At 37.0% G+C, this 17,597-nt stretch overlaps 2 protein-coding genes and 1 long non-coding RNA gene across 3 annotated transcripts; 1 reads left to right on the forward strand and 2 right to left on the reverse strand.

Moving 5' to 3' along the window:
* Nucleotides 1-1,450: 1,450 nt before the first annotated feature.
* On the reverse strand, nt 1,451-6,483 carry LOC143369473 (uncharacterized). Its single transcript, XR_013085419.1, has 2 exons — nt 3,935-6,483; nt 1,451-3,853 (listed from the first exon to the last, which is right to left on the reverse strand). It is a non-coding gene; the product is annotated as an uncharacterized LOC143369473 (long non-coding RNA).
* On the forward strand, nt 3,073-11,387 carry LOC143369455 (ras-like GTP-binding protein RhoL). Its single transcript, XM_076813420.1, has 6 exons — nt 3,073-3,306; nt 8,285-8,455; nt 9,566-9,695; nt 10,682-10,796; nt 10,899-11,016; nt 11,093-11,387. The coding sequence occupies exons 2-6, from the start codon at nt 8,437-8,439 to the stop codon at nt 11,290-11,292; spliced, it is 582 nt and encodes a 193-aa protein (XP_076669535.1). The 5' UTR covers nt 3,073-3,306; nt 8,285-8,436; the 3' UTR covers nt 11,293-11,387.
* Cbp20 (cap binding protein 20) lies at nt 8,559-12,553 on the reverse strand. The gene is made up of 4 exons (XM_076813431.1): nt 12,379-12,553; nt 11,875-12,195; nt 11,661-11,803; nt 8,559-9,848 (listed from the first exon to the last, which is right to left on the reverse strand). Exons 1-3 carry the CDS (start codon nt 12,451-12,453, stop codon nt 11,699-11,701), a joined length of 501 nt encoding a protein of 166 aa, XP_076669546.1. The 5' UTR covers nt 12,454-12,553; the 3' UTR covers nt 8,559-9,848; nt 11,661-11,698.
* Nucleotides 12,554-17,597: the final 5,044 nt, after the last annotated feature.

The raw sequence follows: 17,597 nt of genomic DNA on the forward strand, positions 1-17,597 counted from the left end.
ATATAGTGTTTTTGCCTACCAATTCCCAAAATAGGGCCTACGGCAACATAGTTACGACAGTTCGGCTACGAATATTCAATGTCACTCCCATTCCCATGGTCGTCATCTAGCTGGTCAAGATCACGACCCCCATTAGTGGTGTGTGATAAGCGAAAGGATTTTAGGGCGTTTTCCCTTCGCAGACGCGAGCTCGAAAAACGGTTGAGAGCGGCGTATGGGAGAATTCCACATACGTAACATGGGCTAGATCCTAAAAAAAAAACCCAAGTCGTTTGGACCAATTGTAAAAATGTTATTCTGTTTTAAAGGGTGTCCCAAAACTTTTGTCCGGCACTGTACATATCTAAATAATAAATTGACTACAAACTACTTATTATTTAATGGTTGAGAAAGGGAGAAAGTGGGGGAGGATAAAAGCAAGTGTGATGTAGGCACTTTGCTTACTTATCGTCTAGCCACCAATATTTTTCTATATTTTTTTGGTGTTTGTCTACAATATCTGTTTGGCAGTGCCATACTATAATTTATTGTTAATTTCACAGCGCACGCTTTACTATCTAATTTTGGTTGATATAGGAACTTATTACCAGACTTATTTCTTGGGATATGGCCATTTGTAAGCCGTCTATGTAGTCCAGGGCTGCACAAGGAGCCGTTTTCAGCGCCTAGCTGCGAGCAACCACCTGAGGGCCGAGCTGTTACGTTGCTAAACCAGCGGCGGTGGCCGCGATGGAATCACCGGTTCTCGTTCGATCACCGGAGTTAAGCATCATGGGGCGCGTACGGGGGAAAGATGGGTGACCGTTTTTCTCCTGGTGCGTTGTTTGCTGCTGGCAACCTTACGGGGGTAGGTTTTTTTCACGGTTGCGAACGTATAATAATAATTCGTGACCGTTCACGGCCTGCCCAATAGCAAAAATTCCTTACGGATGATGATCCCATCGAATCAAGACACGTGGTCTTTCAGACCTCACTCTGTTTTCCGTCCACCTTTGTGGCCTTGCACGGTGGTCTCCAAGAAAGAGATTAAACGCTCTCACTCCATCTTGCTTGGTCTCGATGCTGCTATAGAGGAAACTCTGAGGCGCAGCGCGTCAGTTGGACCTTGAATAAGCCGACACTATCTGTCGCGTTGCTAAGGGTAGAATCAGTGAGGAGAACTGCAGTCAGTAGTGTAGTTGCGTGCTCGTAGGCGCGTAGCGTAAGTACTTATATATGGCTGGGTTCCTTGTGGGGCCGCTCCAGTGTAGAGCAGGGAAACAACTCGACGCGCTTGGCTGCGGGCAAGCAGCTACGCGCTGAAAACGGGGCTCCTTGTGCAGCCCTGATGTAGTCTGTAGTGCTGCAGCGGGAAGCACTGTTTTCAGCCCTAGTTTATTTGGGCTTTATTATATATATTATTGTACAATTGGTCGTCAATAAGCATTTAAAAAAAAAACAATAAAATTCATTAGGTGATTATAAAAATTTATTTACAGAGTAAAATCCAGTTTTCTTTTCTTTTTACAAAGTTCTGGAATTACTTCAGTCGTGGATATATTAATCTCGCTTTTCCTTCTTCTTTAGGGGGTACCTTTTCTTGAAAACACTGAGAATAAGCACCAAAATTAAAAAAAAATTATTTGAACATGTTCTACGCGCCAATGGTAATAGTATAGTATAGAATTTTAATACAAATTCCCTTTGTAAACAAGTTACCAATGGTGCTAAAAGGTGGTACGGCCAACACCATTTAATATTCTTTGCACACTTTTACTTATGAATAAAAATTCATCTGATCTAAAAATGTCCGCTTACTCCTGTGCAAAAATCGTACAATTCGCAATAAGATTTGTAGTATTGTTAACGTTTAAAAGACATAGAATGTTCCTGAGATTGTTATAAGAATGCAAATCGCGGCATTGTACCAAACATGTCAAACAATTGAATAACGTTCCACAGCGCGGTTATTAATTAAACCGAATTGTGCGTCATCAGACGAATACTATTCATGAATATGAAACTATTCACCGGTCCAAATAGGGGGCATGGGCAATTTACAATTTTAATTTATGCACAGTACACCATAAATCGTAAATGATCGATCTTCCTTGACACGATGCTTTAATGTTCGTTTTGATGTTCCTTGAATAAAATTTCTCGTACTTCCGGAATAATAGAAAAACGAAAACGGCACTTTTAGAGCCGCGTTCAAAACAGTATTCTGAAACATGTATCTAAAAAATTTCCAGAAGACGCCTTAAGGGAAGAGAACCTGGTTTTGAGCATCGAAATTTTCGATTTTTTTTTGCTTTAATCGATAAGTAATACTCTTGGAGAATATATTCCTAAAGTTTCACAATAAAATTTGAAGTATTTCGGAAGTCTGAGCAGTTATGTATAAATATATATTAAAATATCCCTAATGGTTTAGAAAGATCGGCTTTATTTTTCTGTGTTAAAAAAATCTTAAACTATGTTCTCCCCTTAAGGGGTTATACCTAGTCAGGCGGCCGAAAAGAGGCGAATGTTTGTGAATTTTTTTTTGAAAACGCGGAAGCGTATATTCTTACAGAACTTTTTGCGCTTAAAAGAGCAACATTTAAAGAACATTTGGTAATTTTTTCGTAGAAAAATGTTTACGTTTATAATCAAGTATTCTCTTATATATTAATCCTCTATTCATTGATTTTATAATTTTTCTTACCTGACCATTCGAAAGTTTCGAATCAGAAAAAAAAATTATAAAGCTTTGAATTCTCGTAACTCGAAATTTCCCTGGGTTTCGAGGTTTCGACGCTTCGAAAAATCCATTCCTAATGAAAATACTTATTACTTATAGAGTATAATAAATTACTGCGTTACGTAGGTGAAGAATTATTCCATTAATGAGTGGAATTAAAGAACCTGCCGTTCCGACTGTATGAAGAAAGTGGAAGTGCAACGCTCATTTGGAAAAATATTCGCTTGCTCTGATTAAATCGGACCGATAACGACGTGTCGTTTAAAAATCTAACTGGAAGCCCGTCGTTTGGTGCCACCTCCTAGCGTATGCGCGTAACGTAATTGATGTTTATGTGAACGTTTGAATCGCGTCGGCAATGTTTCGTAGTCGTCGAGTAGCCAGTGAGCCGCCGCTGCGCGACCTGTGTCGTCGCAGGTTTCCCGTTACACTCGTCAACATCTAAGAGAATATCAATTAGTTCGAGTGCCTAAACTGCTGCATACGAGTCGAAATCCTACCATTCAACGATTTCAAACAAAAACATGTGTCTCAGTGCAAAATAGTCACATTTTCTTTTCAACAAACATGTTTGGCGATTCGCGGTGAGTCACTGGATAGATTATACTCTTTTTCCTATAGTTCCTCCACTACACATGTTTCCCTCCTCACTCACGAAAGTGTACCCTAAACAGTCATACATAGGGGGAGCCGAAAATTATGACGCGAAAATAATTTCATTGAAGCGAAATAATGACATTTAACCGAAAGCACGCGATTGGATTTAAAAAGCAGCATGTACATATCAGTAAGTGAGCAGGTTACACAATTTGAATGGAAAAGAAATATGAAAGTCCTATGTCCCACTTCAGTAGAGTTGTCAATCATTCGAGTCAGACAATTTCGTGATGACTCGTGATGAGTCGCGTAATCGAACGTTGATAATCTTATCGCTTCTTATCTGTACCAAAGATCGATTATACTTACATACATATTGTCGCTTAAGACGCATATCTTGCGCTGATTCCGCGAAGAGAATCCGAGATAAGATTCCACAATATACAACTGAAAGATCAATTCTTTCACATTTTCGTATACCTGAAACGTACCTACGTCGGTTGTAATTTCGAAAACTTTCCGCTCCGTGTTAGCCTTATAATAAAACGTTAAACACACGTGTAAGTAGTGTGAAACAGGATGGGGATTTGATAACGAACCGCGAACTGACATTACCTTATCCTCTTGCGGGAAAAGGGATAACCAAACCCTCGATGAATCTGTTAGCGTTCATGGAAACTGTAGACCGAAAACAGAAAATAAACTTGAGAATAGAATAATAATTGTTTAAGTTACTCGACAAAAAGTAGGTGCTGTTATTAAAAGTGACGTCAGAAGCTAATAAAATCATAAAGATTACGATCTATGCTAACGATCTTAATGTACGCTGTCTCTGAAACGCATTGTTTACGTAATACAAATTGTAAAATAATTATCGAGTCGCGTGAGAGATGTTGTTACGTGTTCTTTTAATTACCCTGTATCGAAGGTCTAGCCACGAGCAGGCAGGTTCACGAACAGATTATGTCATCGCTACCTTATTCGCGTGCTCTGTAACCTATTTATCTGTGTACATAAAAATTGTCGCTTTACGGTGCGGAGGGAAAGGTAACTGCATGCAATAACCGCAAGTCGTAGAAATAAAATAGCGAACGGAAAAGAAAAACTGGTGACAAAATTTCACTGGTGTATGTGCACACTAATTTTTAATGAGCCGAAAAGTGAAAGTGACGTTCATTATGAAACTCGCGGCGATTACTGCAGTTAGCTTTCTCATTCAAGACGCCCGTCTTTGTTACGCGCATTAACATTGCTGGAATGACAGAATTTCCAAAATTATTCCATCGTCGTCAGCGATCGACTTTAATTCTAGTCTGTACGCCCTTTTCTTCAGTGTTCCTATTTCAAATTCATTTTTACAATCCACTTTTAAATAATTGCATAGCTTTAGATTTGATAAACTGAATTAATGTAGGTTAGAATCTTTTATTCCACAAATATAGACGCTCGCAATTGCAAATTTTAAGACACTACTCTTTAACGAATTTTCTGTTTCATTGTGCTGTATATTACTGTAAAACAAGCTTAAGTTGAGTTGATTTACTGCTTGAAATAAATCCAAATATTAACAATGAAATGTTGGTGTCCTCGCTCGCCAGGGATTTACATTTTATAGATGTGCAACGACCGTGGCGCGTGCCGTTCGCGCGTTTATGTATCGACCCTGATCGATAAATTTCACGTTCCTTAATACTGAAATCAATAGATGAGTTAGAAACATATTTTCTAGTTTCGTTTAGTGATGCAGTAGACATTTTAAATTAATAGCGCGTGGAATTAACCAGAATGACAAGAAGTAGTGGAAAAGATCGGCTAATAAGTTTCTAATTACAGGAAACTTAACCTACTCAGTTTTCGAAACGATAAACAGGGATAGAATGCGGAAGGAAGGGCGTGGTTAGAATTATTTGATGCGACGTGTGTCGAAGGCACACCCTCAATCTGCCCACGCATACTGCCCACCTTCTCTTATAATTCACGAATCATCAACCTGCGTTTTTCATTGTATATCGCAGGAAACATCGTTTTGCAAGAATAAAAACATGGAATGGTGGAATAATCGAAGGAATAATTAAAATATGACTATGTAATTGATACTTTTATACCAATACCCCCTCTTGAACGATGTTCCTTCGTTGGTACTACGAATTTAATGTATTCCAATAAGAAAATAAATTTTTGTAGATAACAATAATTCCATGTTTACTTATTCTTTTTTTTTGTAAATAAAAAGTAGTGAAGACTAAACAATAGTGAAGTAATTAAATATCAAAGATTCGAGTCACTTCGTATCGCAAGCATTTATTGAGAAGTAGGCATTCGGTAATTTTGCAATTTTCTTCGAGATAAATGCGGTTCCTGAAAAAATAGTCTAGCAACGTAATTGACAGGAAAGTGTGATGATCTCAACTTCGCGGGGTCGAGCGGTTCCATAAATTAGGAAACATAATTCCGTCGTTTTAATTAAACAATTGCTCACCGTCGCGCGTCTCGGTGTATAGTGACTATACCTAGTGAATCACACGGAAAACATTTTTCTGCAGTTTGCCAATGTTGTCATACCACAACCGCACTGATATGAACGATGATTCAAATTATTTATTATCTAGCACTTCGTTATTTTAAAGGAATCCTCAGTTTTACAGAATTACTTCCAATAACTTTGCACCTGCATCTGTTCTGTTTCAGGTGATAGAGTTTAGTGAAATTTACAATTAATAAAAATTACCTCGAACCTAATGCATGATCACAGTGCCTGTTTGGTAGCACCGGAAATACCGTCTCAAGTCTGGCAGGCCTTTTACGCGTTTGCTACGTGCGGAGAAAGTATTGACCAGCTTGCCTCCTATAGGCCTAGGCGTTGCCTTACACACTTTTCATTTCTTATACTCCGATTTATCGTAATAAGATTATTTTGCTTTTACAGGTGCTACGATCTTAAGATATTTTAATATTTACTCGACTTATATATGCGTATGTAAATAAAGTGCCATTTCCTTGCAAAAAAATGAACTTTTTGCTTCAAAGTGTCGCCATTTTGTTATTTTTCAACCGAACGAAAAAATCCTACGTCGGACGATAGATAATTTATTATTCTTTAACATTCCATTGGCGAAATTTCGTTTCAGGAACATACCTATCAGATATTAGAGACACCGTTTGGCCGTGCATACCATCACATGTCCATCTTTGCTTTCAGGAAAAACTTCAATAAAAAATTATTTTCGTATTGTTTAAACATGCCTTTATCGTCGGCAAAACACTTCCTCTAAGAAACTGTCTCCGTTACTTCAAAATAAAATTGTAAATAAGTGATCATGTAAAGGCACTCAACCCTTACGTCAGGATTAAGCCAAGTACAAGTGTACCCGACAAATTTTTTAATTTAATTATCTCAGAAACGAAGCATCATACAAAAAAAAATGGATTCTACATTTTCAACTTATCTTTGCACGTAGAATAACCTCCAGCTCGGTTTCACTACCCGCCCTGGCTCACCCTGTATATTCTGTAAAATGATATTTTATACTTCTCGATGCAATATTCAGATATAAATATAAATAAATCAAGCCATGGATGTTATCAAAGTATGAAGTTATCAGAATTACAAGGAACTCAAAACAATCTGGATTTTCTCCTGCGGAAGAGCATTCAAATACCAATTTACTCTCAAATATTGAATCGAGAAATGTAAAATATAATTTGATATACAGAATGAAATAAAGAAAAAAATGTATAAAAGAAACAGGTCTTTACTCGACTCTCGAAACCAAGTTTCCCCCGTTGTAATTCGTCACACTTGATTTGCGGCTACCACATCAATTAGTAATTTGCTTCTACTTCCCATATAGCACGCAGATGTCGCAAGGGGTCTTCCTAATGCGACGGCTGTAAAAAACTTAATTTTGAGGTCGTAAGACCCGAACCTCGAGACGATCCACACACTCCTACTTGGACTAAATTTTGACTAATAAGAATAATAATCAAATCTTTTATGATGATTATTAATTATATCATTTCTTATCTCATTTCATTTTTTTCAAATTATCCAGCGTTGGTTTTCGAGATAAAAATTCATAAGTACAAGTCATTTTCTCGAAAATACGCAAAAATCGAAAAATTCAAGGCCCTATAATTATTTAAACAAAATCGAAATCGGCAAAATCATGACATAACCCCCATCCCCCTAATTTCACGAGGGCTACAACATAATTAAATTAATACTGGCGGTAACATTGTTTTTGCACCTGGGCGGCCAACAACCCAGCAACAGCCCTGTCTGTGCTGCGGGAAAAAACCAGGCATTGTAATCGCTGCCTAACTCGAACGATCAACAAAGTATATATAGATAGATCGAACATGTTAAGCCTAATCAGATCTGCATACAAATGTTTATGAATATTTCCTCGCACAATCAGTGGAAACCGGAAACCCCAAAACAAAATCAGCACTTCAAGTCTCGAGACTTTCGAGAGTTCCAAAGCCTTACAAACTTTCGAATTCAAATTTCGAGAATTTAAAAAAAAAATAGCTTATTCGAAGCAACCCCCAATTTCGTTTATAAAAATGTCCAAACGTTGGTACCTAATATTCTAGAATTTGTTTATACTTATCGGCTCCAACATTTTCAAGCCAGTTTCGTCCGCTGGTCCACAAATTCCACATTGTGACTTTTTGTCAAACGTTCTGGGGTCAACTGTGGTCAATACTTTCGCTGTCACGTCGGCGCGAAAAGACGCCACTGCCAAGCAACAGATAAAATCATTTGAATGTACAAACTCGTGAATGCAAGTCAAAGAAATAATGCATGTATGTATAGTCCAGTTTCGTGTTTGTAATGCCTCTGAGCTTTAATTACGATTATTCTGCCAGAACCTCCGTGTCTCAGATCAATGTACCCATATCAATGAGCGTCGTTGATAGGAAACTATCGCAACGCTATCAATTTCTTTCGTTTTTCTGTAGCCGAATAATGTAGCGGATAATGGAGTTGGCCGGATGAGAAAGAGATAACTAGCACCGTTGACTGTTGATAACGAAACGCCGTCAAATTGAGCGGGAAGTTGAAAGCTGTCTGAATTGGACTCGTGGTTATTGGACTCTTGTCACCTTGCGTGATGTGTAATAACAATCAGGGTAAATATGAAAAAGAGAGAACGTAGTTATCAACAATCACAAATGAATAACGTAGGTAATATACACAGTAGTTGGCAAGGTTGACAAGGTAACCTTTCGTCGATTAAAAGGAAGAACTGTTTTATTTTGTTGTATTTTAAAAATAAATTATATTAATGACTCAAGGTATATGTACACATAAGATCTATTCACACGTCCAAGATATTTACACATACACGCACCCATTTAGGCACTCTTACAATCCGATGAATAGCAGGCATTTAACTTTATTAATTTTAATGACGACAATGGTTAATTACACATGGATATATCAGATTAACTATATACCATCTGCTTTAAGTTCAACTATTGATAAAATATATCAATTACGAAATTTGGTTACAATGGAAGATGCCGAACCCGAAAATCCAATAAATTCTGATACTTTGTGAATACGTAAGGAATTTCCTCTTAATTACAACGCAATTTTTGTTTGCTGCCCAAATTCACTCTAAGGGAGTGTAATTGACCCCTGAAAATCCGGTTATTTTCTGATTTTGTGTTATAATTGGTGAACTGTAAAATAATTTGTTTGCCAAATGATAGATCTAATTGAGAGAAGTAACTTTTGTCTTGAAACTTTTTTCTGCCTCTTACAGTTCGCGAGTTATAACACACAATTGGAAAATAGCCGAAATATCAGGCGTTAATCTCACCCTTTTCGAGTGAATTTGGGCAGCAAACAAAAATTGCATAGTAATCAGGAGGAAATCCTCTACATATTCACGAAGTTTCAGAACTTTTTGAATTTTCGGGTTCAGGATCTTCCCTTGTAAGTAAAAATATTTCCTCGGGTTTCCTATAATTAAATATAAGTTATAGAAACTATAAAGTTTGAAATTTTCTCAATGCGATATGCGCTTGTAATAAATAAACAAAATTGATCAAATATATGATTCATGCAAGTTTAAAAAGAATTATTACTATAATTATTTTGAAATTTATCCAAACTAATAATTGTATCCATTATCCAGAGAAGGAGTTTATTAGATTTAAATAATTCTGAGTGCAAATATTTGTAAAAATATACAGTTTATGTGAATGAAACGAAATTGTTTTTTCATTCTTCAGAAAACAAGAAGACGGCCTCCCGGCATCGGCCAATTAAAGTTACAACAATTGGCGATGGTACTGTTGGCAAAACGTGTATGCTCATTACCTACACAACGAATGAATTCCCCTCCGAATATGTGCCCACAGTGTAAGTATTAGTCGAGTAACATCACAAGATTTACCTTTGAAGTGCAACATTCACAATCAAAGTAAACTGAACTTGTTCTCAGGTTTCAGACTGCAATTTTCTGAAACCAGTCAACTTTGTATGTCCCAGTGAGGACTTTCAGAACTTGCGTTTCTAAAACATTTAAACAAAAAAATTTCAATAAAGCAATGAAAGTGTACCTTAAGAGGGCAGACCACTGTAAAAAATCGGAAAAATCGATTTTTTCTTTTTCATATTGTCTGAAAGACGTACTTTTCAAGAATGATCTCTCCAAATTTTATGAAGAAATTCCCAAAATTGACGGAGATATAGTATTTTCCGTGAAGCGGTGTCAAGCGCGCGACTGAAAGAACTTTGAACGCGTTTTCGTCAGAATGACATTTTTCAACCGCGTTGAAAATCTACAGAGAAAAGTATACATCCAATTTACATGAACAAGGGCATTTATTATACGAAAAACCCGTCGCTATTAGGTGACGATCAGTTGTTTTGAATTAACGACCTGCTTCTATTGTTTTTATCAACATTTCCCTAATTTTGTATCCCAAAAACATGATTTTTTTCAGTAGTCCGTCATTTTGTATTGTTTTGCGATTTTTACTTTTCTTTTTGATCGACACGTAATAGACGTAGGCTTCTAGTTTCTAAATATTTTTGTGTTTTTGAATTCGGATTAACCATATGGCCTGGGCACTGTATACAGAAAACGGATTTATGAATTTGATTGAAAAAAAAATTTTCTCACCCTTCGATATGTACAGTATTAACTATACTAAGCTATACATTGATTTGCTTGCGTTGTTTGGTTGAAATAAATTCCCAAAAACACCCTTACATTTCGGATCGTTACAGTGGTCTGCCCCCTTAAACGAAATTTAAAGTCTTATTTTGTCATTGCATATCCTTATATCTGTTTGTTACATGATTATACTAGAAAATGATATTCTACAATCTGTTTTTCTTAGTTTCGATAACTATGCAGGGACCATATTCGTAGATGGTCAAGAGTACGACATGACTTTGTGGGATACAGCTGGTCAAGAAGATTATGAGCGGATCAGGCCATTGTCCTACCCAAATGTGAGCGACGTTCGTTTAATTAATTGTCCGTCGACGTTGCTCTGTTTAAAATTCGTCTGAGAGTCTGAGTTACATTAATTTACAATTAAATTTTATTTTCAGACTGATTGCTTCTTGATCTGCTTTTCAGTGAATTCTCATAGTTCTTATGAGAATGTTGCGAAGAAATGGCACCCAGAAATTAAACATCACTGTCCTAACACGCCTATCATTCTCGTTGGCAAGTATTTCTGTTATTAAGTTGTATAAGCAAAAAGTTTCAACTTTCTATCACTTTCTGCTGACTTTACTGATAGGTACAAAGGGGGATCTTAGAAATGCAGAAAACGTGGACACGATTACGCTCAGAGAGTGTAAAAAAATGAAAAAGAAAGTGAAGGCTTATAAGTATGTCGAGTGTTCTGCTCTACAACGTGAAAATTTGGAGGATGTTTTTGTCGAGGCAATTCGAGCTGTGCTAAAGAAACCGTCGAGTAAACTTTGCTGTACATTTTGAGAATTAGAAGTTAATATTTATAATTAACTAATAAGAAGCACTGATGTATAATAATTTTAATATCTAGGAAAAATATATCATTCCAAAGCCTATAACTTTTCGGTATCTTCTTTCAAAACAAGAAGCGAACAGTAAATATCAACGCTTTTTACATAATTCAGTTAAATTGTAAATATCCCTATTCTTTTTGATAGAAACAAAAATAAACAAGTGACCTTAAACTTTCGTGAAATGTAATTCTTTTTTGTAACTTATCCCGCAATATCATTACAAGTAATCACATATAAATGTATTACTCTAAATACCATACTATTTGTCAGTGCATACAATTATATAACTGAGTATTGCTATAACTTTCTTATACATACAAGATAGGATATTGGAAATCAGTCATAGTCTCAGAGTTTCAGCGTCCAAAACCTCCGTCTGAAAGAGGCGTCACTTTTTGCTGTATTATTTTTCCATAACCGCCTCTTCCACTGTCAAAGTCCGATCTATATTCGTCTCTCACCTGCAAAAATGAAATTTTGATTTCTCGTGTATCGACAATAACTTAACCCTATCGTAAGAAATGTTACGCACTTGTCCCCCGGTTTTTCCTCTTCCATATTGCCTTCCTTCGATAAAACCGGCATCCCAATCTGTCCTAATTATTCTGTCATCCAAACGCATCCCATTAATATATCGCATGCAGTTTTCTGAATCGCCTCTCTGGTAATATTCAACGAAACAGAAACCGCAGGGAGTTTTTTTATATTTATCTAAACCCATTATAATTCTTCTAATGTCACCGCATTTTGAAAACAATTCATATATTTGTTCCTCTGTTGTGTAAAAGGACAGATTTCCAACGTATAAAGTGGTAGAATTCCTTAGAAGCCTATCTTGTTCGGCTCTTGAACCCTGAGAGAAAAATAAGTCCCGATAATTGCCAAAGAAATGATAAGGACTAATTCGTGAAATTCTTGACGGAGAAAGATTTCATTCCCATTGAAATATTAGTATTCTAGAAACGACGAATCTATAGTCTATATGGCTGGCTTTTAACTTTTCAAAACGATTTTGAGGTTATATTACAGGACTAACCTTAAAATGCTGATCACGATACGAACTTAAATCAACGGAAGGTGAACCTGATGCAGTCACTTTTCCTGCTGCCATAATAGCCACACTTTCAGAAATTTATGACGTGTTTTATAATAACTTTATCACGCTCGAAAGGAGAAAAATGAATATACTCGACCACCGAGTTTGACCGAGTTACTACCAGTGCCACCTCTGAAGTAACAACTTCGTGAAAGAACTGTGACTTGTGTTGCGTACTGTATGTTTAAAAACGGTAACTCTGAGAACCATATTCCACCGATTCATACAGGTCGGTAAAGTTAATAGACATGAAAAATAACTGCCCCTGCTAAGAAAAATGAAAACACTGCAAATGAAGAATTGCATACTAAATTACTTTTCAATTACTAAATAAACGAAATCGATCCAAATACGATCGCATTCTTTATCCTTATCACCGACCCACGGTAAAAAGTATCTCTTACCTCGCCATAATTGGTTTCAACACAGACGAGGTACAGCATAGACCTATCACCTTATAGATGTTCGTGTCGCCACCCAAACTGTATTACCGACCCATAATTTGAGGTCTGAATGTAGTGGCATCTGCTTATGAACAGCGTTCAACTCAGCAACTACTCTGACATGTGTTGAAAGGCTGAAAGGTGTTTGCGTACTTGTATACGTGTGACTCGTTTAGAGAGAGAGTTTGGCACAGGTAGGCTTTTGCTACGCTATGCTTTGGCTCGGTTTGTCAACGACTCACGCGGATTTTTCTCCGAAAATCCATTTCAGGGATCAAGACACTATGAAGCACAAAAATGGTATTTCTTCAAAGCCCATGCAAGCTATAAGTTGCAAGATGACATTGTTTATTAGTACTTTGCGTGTAGTAGAACCTTTTCACGTATCGTACGCCGAAAAGTATTAAAAATTCACGCTGTTACTGACATTCCCGCAAGATTCTAATGCACTTTTGAAGTAATAATAATTGGATATTACTGGCTACGAGTATTAGTTTATGGCCAACACTAAAATTTACAGTAAAATCTAATTCTTAAAAGACTCGCAGAAGGTTGCATGATGCACGAGTGTCGTGGTGTGCATGGATGCAACTGCAAGTCGAGTTACTTTTGAAACCCGCATTGGGAAATAAAATTTTGTCTAGCGCTGAGAAATTCATCGGTTCAGTGAAGTGTGTGCACGTCATAGTTCATATTGTCTCGTGATTTCTCAATTCGCGCATAAATTTCATCGATTACTGGACCATGTGGGAGGCCTTTTAACAGGATTCCATTTAGATATACCCGTTACCTAGAAGACTTTTTCAGAAACTGAAGGACGTTTAAAAACAGGAAGTGCTTCTGTAATCGTGTGCAATGCGATTGTAGAGTCAGTGCCTGTGCCTGCCAAAAAGTGTTTCATAGAGTACCGTGGTTCTATCGTATACTTCGTCGATCTTAGTAACTAAGGGGGAGAAACAAGTATGTCACTCATATTTCTCCAAATATTCCTGCAACTATTCATTTACACCAAGTTCCACTAAAATGTATTTATTCATTATAAATAATACTAGATGATATGTATAAGCATTAACATTAATGTATCGAACAATTAAACATTGAGAATAAAAGAGAATTCATTCGGCGTAGAAAATCATTTGCAAATTCAAGATCAAATGTTACTAATTGCTTGATATCTCAAGTTCTATCGATCAAAGTTAATAATAATTTCTACTGGGCGGTTAGGGTAAATGTTGTTAACATTATTTGTCATAGCAATAGCCAATGGAACGTATATTTTAGCAGAAAATCCATTTTTGCCGAAGAATTCGTTGGATTTCGCAATTGTAATTAACCGTCGACCTTGTTTTGATCGGGAGACATCGTTCCTCGAAGTCTAGATAAGGAGCTCACAGAGCTTCATGTACTCAGTCGTCGTCGGTCTTCCGGGCCTGGAGGACCTCCGGGGACCCTGCAGTTGCCGAGCTACCTGGACCTACTGGACTTCCTGGACTTCCTGGACTTCCTGGACTTCCTGGACTTCCTGGACTTCCTGAGGACCTGGTCAGGGTTTCAACTCGGGTCCATCCCCCTCCCCCCGATGCAGCCGAGCCACCTGGAGAGGCGGATTCAGGAGCCTTTCTTGGAGGGGGCGAAATATGTAAAAGTACATAAGTACATTTTTTAACCCTCTTTCACAAGATTTAAAATTTGCTTGTAACTTATGTTTTAATATCTCAATCTGATACTGTAACCTAAATAATTAAATTCACATTAATTATAATTCTGTATAAATAATTAAATTCACATTAATTATAATTCTGTATAAATAATTAAATTCACATTAATTATTTATACAGAATTATACACAATGTCATAATATTTTCTATTTTATTACTCTTGGGGGGGGGGGCGATCTGCAGAGATAGCAGTGCAACTTTTCAACTCGTTCAATCTTTCTACATGCTACCGAATAAAACGATTATATATATATATATATGTATTAAATTCTAGATAAAAGTTTTAGTATCGCGTTTTAAACATTCTAAACAATTTTTCTTTAATTTCACAATCATTCGAGATGCTTAATGTTTTGCATGCAAGTTACGCTTCTCAAGTTTAAATATTTCATATGAGTTTTATGAATCTTCTCTTATTAATAGTTATTACATTCGAGTCATTAGATTTTCTGAATAAAACATAAATAGGCAGTCTCTCTACGGGCCTCGAAACGCTGCGACCTCCTCGTAGCGAGACCTGGTAATTGGTGAGAACAGAGCCGATGCGATTGCTGCGATTGTCAAATATCCTAAATAAGTAGATAGATACAAGAATTTCTTTAAATAGTAATACTTTGATATAATGTAAAAATAAATGTAACTCGAAATGTTTGAATAAATCATTCCTTCCCTTCCTTCCACATGTATAAATATATAAAATAAAGTAATGTGGAATTCTCAAGATATGTGAAATAATGGAGTTCAATAACGACGTTCACCAAAGTCGGAGGACGGATCGGACGGATGAACATTTAAAATGCCATGGTATACCTATCTTAATGTATTATTTCCATCGATTACTGGAATATGTGGGAGGTCGATCGTCCAGATTCTACTGCAATACACTAAAAATAAGTATCTGGAAGACTTTTTTGAAAACACTGTACTCGAGTCCGATCACATCTCCTCAACTTTGAAAGACATATATGTATACATAGAAAGAGCAGGGTGCATGGCTGCAGCTGCGAAAAGTACATATTTCGCAATGGACATTGCGATATAGAATTATTTCCGGCCTTTGTGAAATTTCAACTTCCATGGGAAACAGTTGAGGTCGACAGCAACCTCTACCAATGTGACAACATTCACGAAAGGTGTAAGCTGACAGTTCGACTTCAACCGCGGCAGCGATCGGATCAGTGAATGTACCTGCATATTATTTCGTGATTTCTCGATTCGTGCATCAATTTCATCGATTACTGGACTATGTATGAGGCCGTTTAACAAGATTCTGCTGCATTACACTCAATACCAAGATGCCTTTATGGAAACATTTTACGCGAGCCCGAACACTACTTCCCACTGCTGAGAGATGTTTAGAAATGTGATGTGCTTTTGTGACCGCGTGCAATGCGATTTTAGAGTCAGTACATATTTCGCGATAAAGTATTTCATAGAGCACTGTGTGGACGCGAGTGCAGAGTCAATGTTTTGCGCATACAGAACTATTTAAGTGAAAGCACCGGTGCTCTAAGTGATTTTTCATCGTGGAATTACTGTGTCTACATAAAATTATTTCTGGCCTTGACGAATTTCCAGTTAGCTGGGAGTCGGTCGAGCGCCATAACACCGCCAACAACCCCTACGTCACAACATTGCCAAGCGGTGTCACCTCTGTCAGTTCGACTTTACTCGCGACGGTGATCGCATCAGTGAGTGCGTGTACATATTATTTCGTGATTTCTCCATTCCTGCATAAATTTCATCGATAACTGGACTATGTGGGAGATCGTTGAACGAGATTCCACTACATTACACTCAGTACCTAGAGGACTATTTTGGAAACGCTTTACTCGAGTCCGAACACATCTTTCCACTGTTGAGATATGTTTAAAAACATGAACTGCTTTTGTAATCGTGTGCAATGCGATTGTAGAATCAGTGCTTATTTCGCGATAAAGTATTCGATAGTGCACAGTGGCCCTGCGTATTAGTAATGTGAACGCGAACGTAAAGTCAGTGTTTTAACGCATCTAGAATTAATTCAGAGCACCAGTGCTCCTATTGCTTTTTCATCGCGAAAGTAATGTGACATATTTGGAAGTGTGACACATTCTATGGGGTACTGACCCTGCAACTGCTGGACATTCGCCTGCAGATCGAATAGCTACTGCTAAAAGGGGATGCTTGTCAGTGAGACTATTTTCAACGAACGGTGAGTGATACTTTTTCATTCTTTGAATTTTTCTGTATGCTATCGAACATAATGATTACTGTAGCGAGCATAGTGACCACGAATACGTACTTAGTACTCGCGAATAGTAAAATTTAATGCGTGTACTTCCAAATGTTTAATACACGTAGAAAAATACAATGAATAAATTTTAAATTCGCGATAGGAGTTTTAATATCGCGTTTCAAACATTCTAAACTTCTTTTCTTTAATTTCACAATCATTCCGGATGCTTAATGTATCGAATACGAGTTACATTTCTGAAGTTGAACTCTTTCGTGCGAGTTCTTTCAAATCTTCTCTCTTAACAGTAATTACATTCGAGTCATTAGATTCTCTTAATAAACAATGACAGTAATTTTTGGTACTACTTGGTTATTATGCTCGCTAGTTTTGCTTGCCCGTTGCATGTGCTAAATATTAAGACACACTGGTAGTAATATTACGAGAAATCAAAAACTGCCACTCTTACCACCTGATATCTCGACCTCAAATGGTCCCTTTATAAAATAACAGTATAATAATAAATGACTGCCGCCAAAGTGGCTGCTATATGAACTTAAATTTCTTTCTCCCTTGCATAAAAATAACTTTAAGCCACTAAACCTACAAATTTTATACATCGCGGAAGAACTTGCACATGTGCTTAGTTTTAACTAGCCATAGTCCTAGAGTCCATTAAGTTTTAATTTAAGAACTTTAGTCGTAAGAATTTTTCCAAATTTTCAAAAATGCATTGGTCGAATATGGACCAGAAATATTTCGTAGAAATGGGTCACTTTCGTA

The sequence above is a fragment of the Andrena cerasifolii genome, chromosome 1 (genome assembly GCF_050908995.1).
Source record: "Andrena cerasifolii isolate SP2316 chromosome 1, iyAndCera1_principal, whole genome shotgun sequence".
Classification (NCBI taxonomy): domain Eukaryota; kingdom Metazoa; phylum Arthropoda; class Insecta; order Hymenoptera; family Andrenidae; genus Andrena; species Andrena cerasifolii.

Coding starts and splice junctions, on each gene's coding strand:
- LOC143369455 (XM_076813420.1), top strand. Junction 10,797..10,898: donor GGCCATTGTCCTACCCAAAT/GTGAGCGACGTT, acceptor TTTTATTTTCAG/ACTGATTGCTTCTTGATCTG. Junction 11,017..11,092: donor CACGCCTATCATTCTCGTTG/GCAAGTATTTCT, acceptor CTTTACTGATAG/GTACAAAGGGGGATCTTAGA.
- Cbp20 (XM_076813431.1), bottom strand. CDS start 12,453: ATGGCAGCAGGAAAAGTGACTGCATCAGGTTCACCTTCCGTTGATTTA. Junction 12,196..12,378: donor ATCGTGATCAGCATTTTAAG/GTTAGTCCTGTA, acceptor TTTTTCTCTCAG/GGTTCAAGAGCCGAACAAGA. Junction 11,804..11,874: donor GAGGAAAAACCGGGGGACAA/GTGCGTAACATT, acceptor TCATTTTTGCAG/GTGAGAGACGAATATAGATC.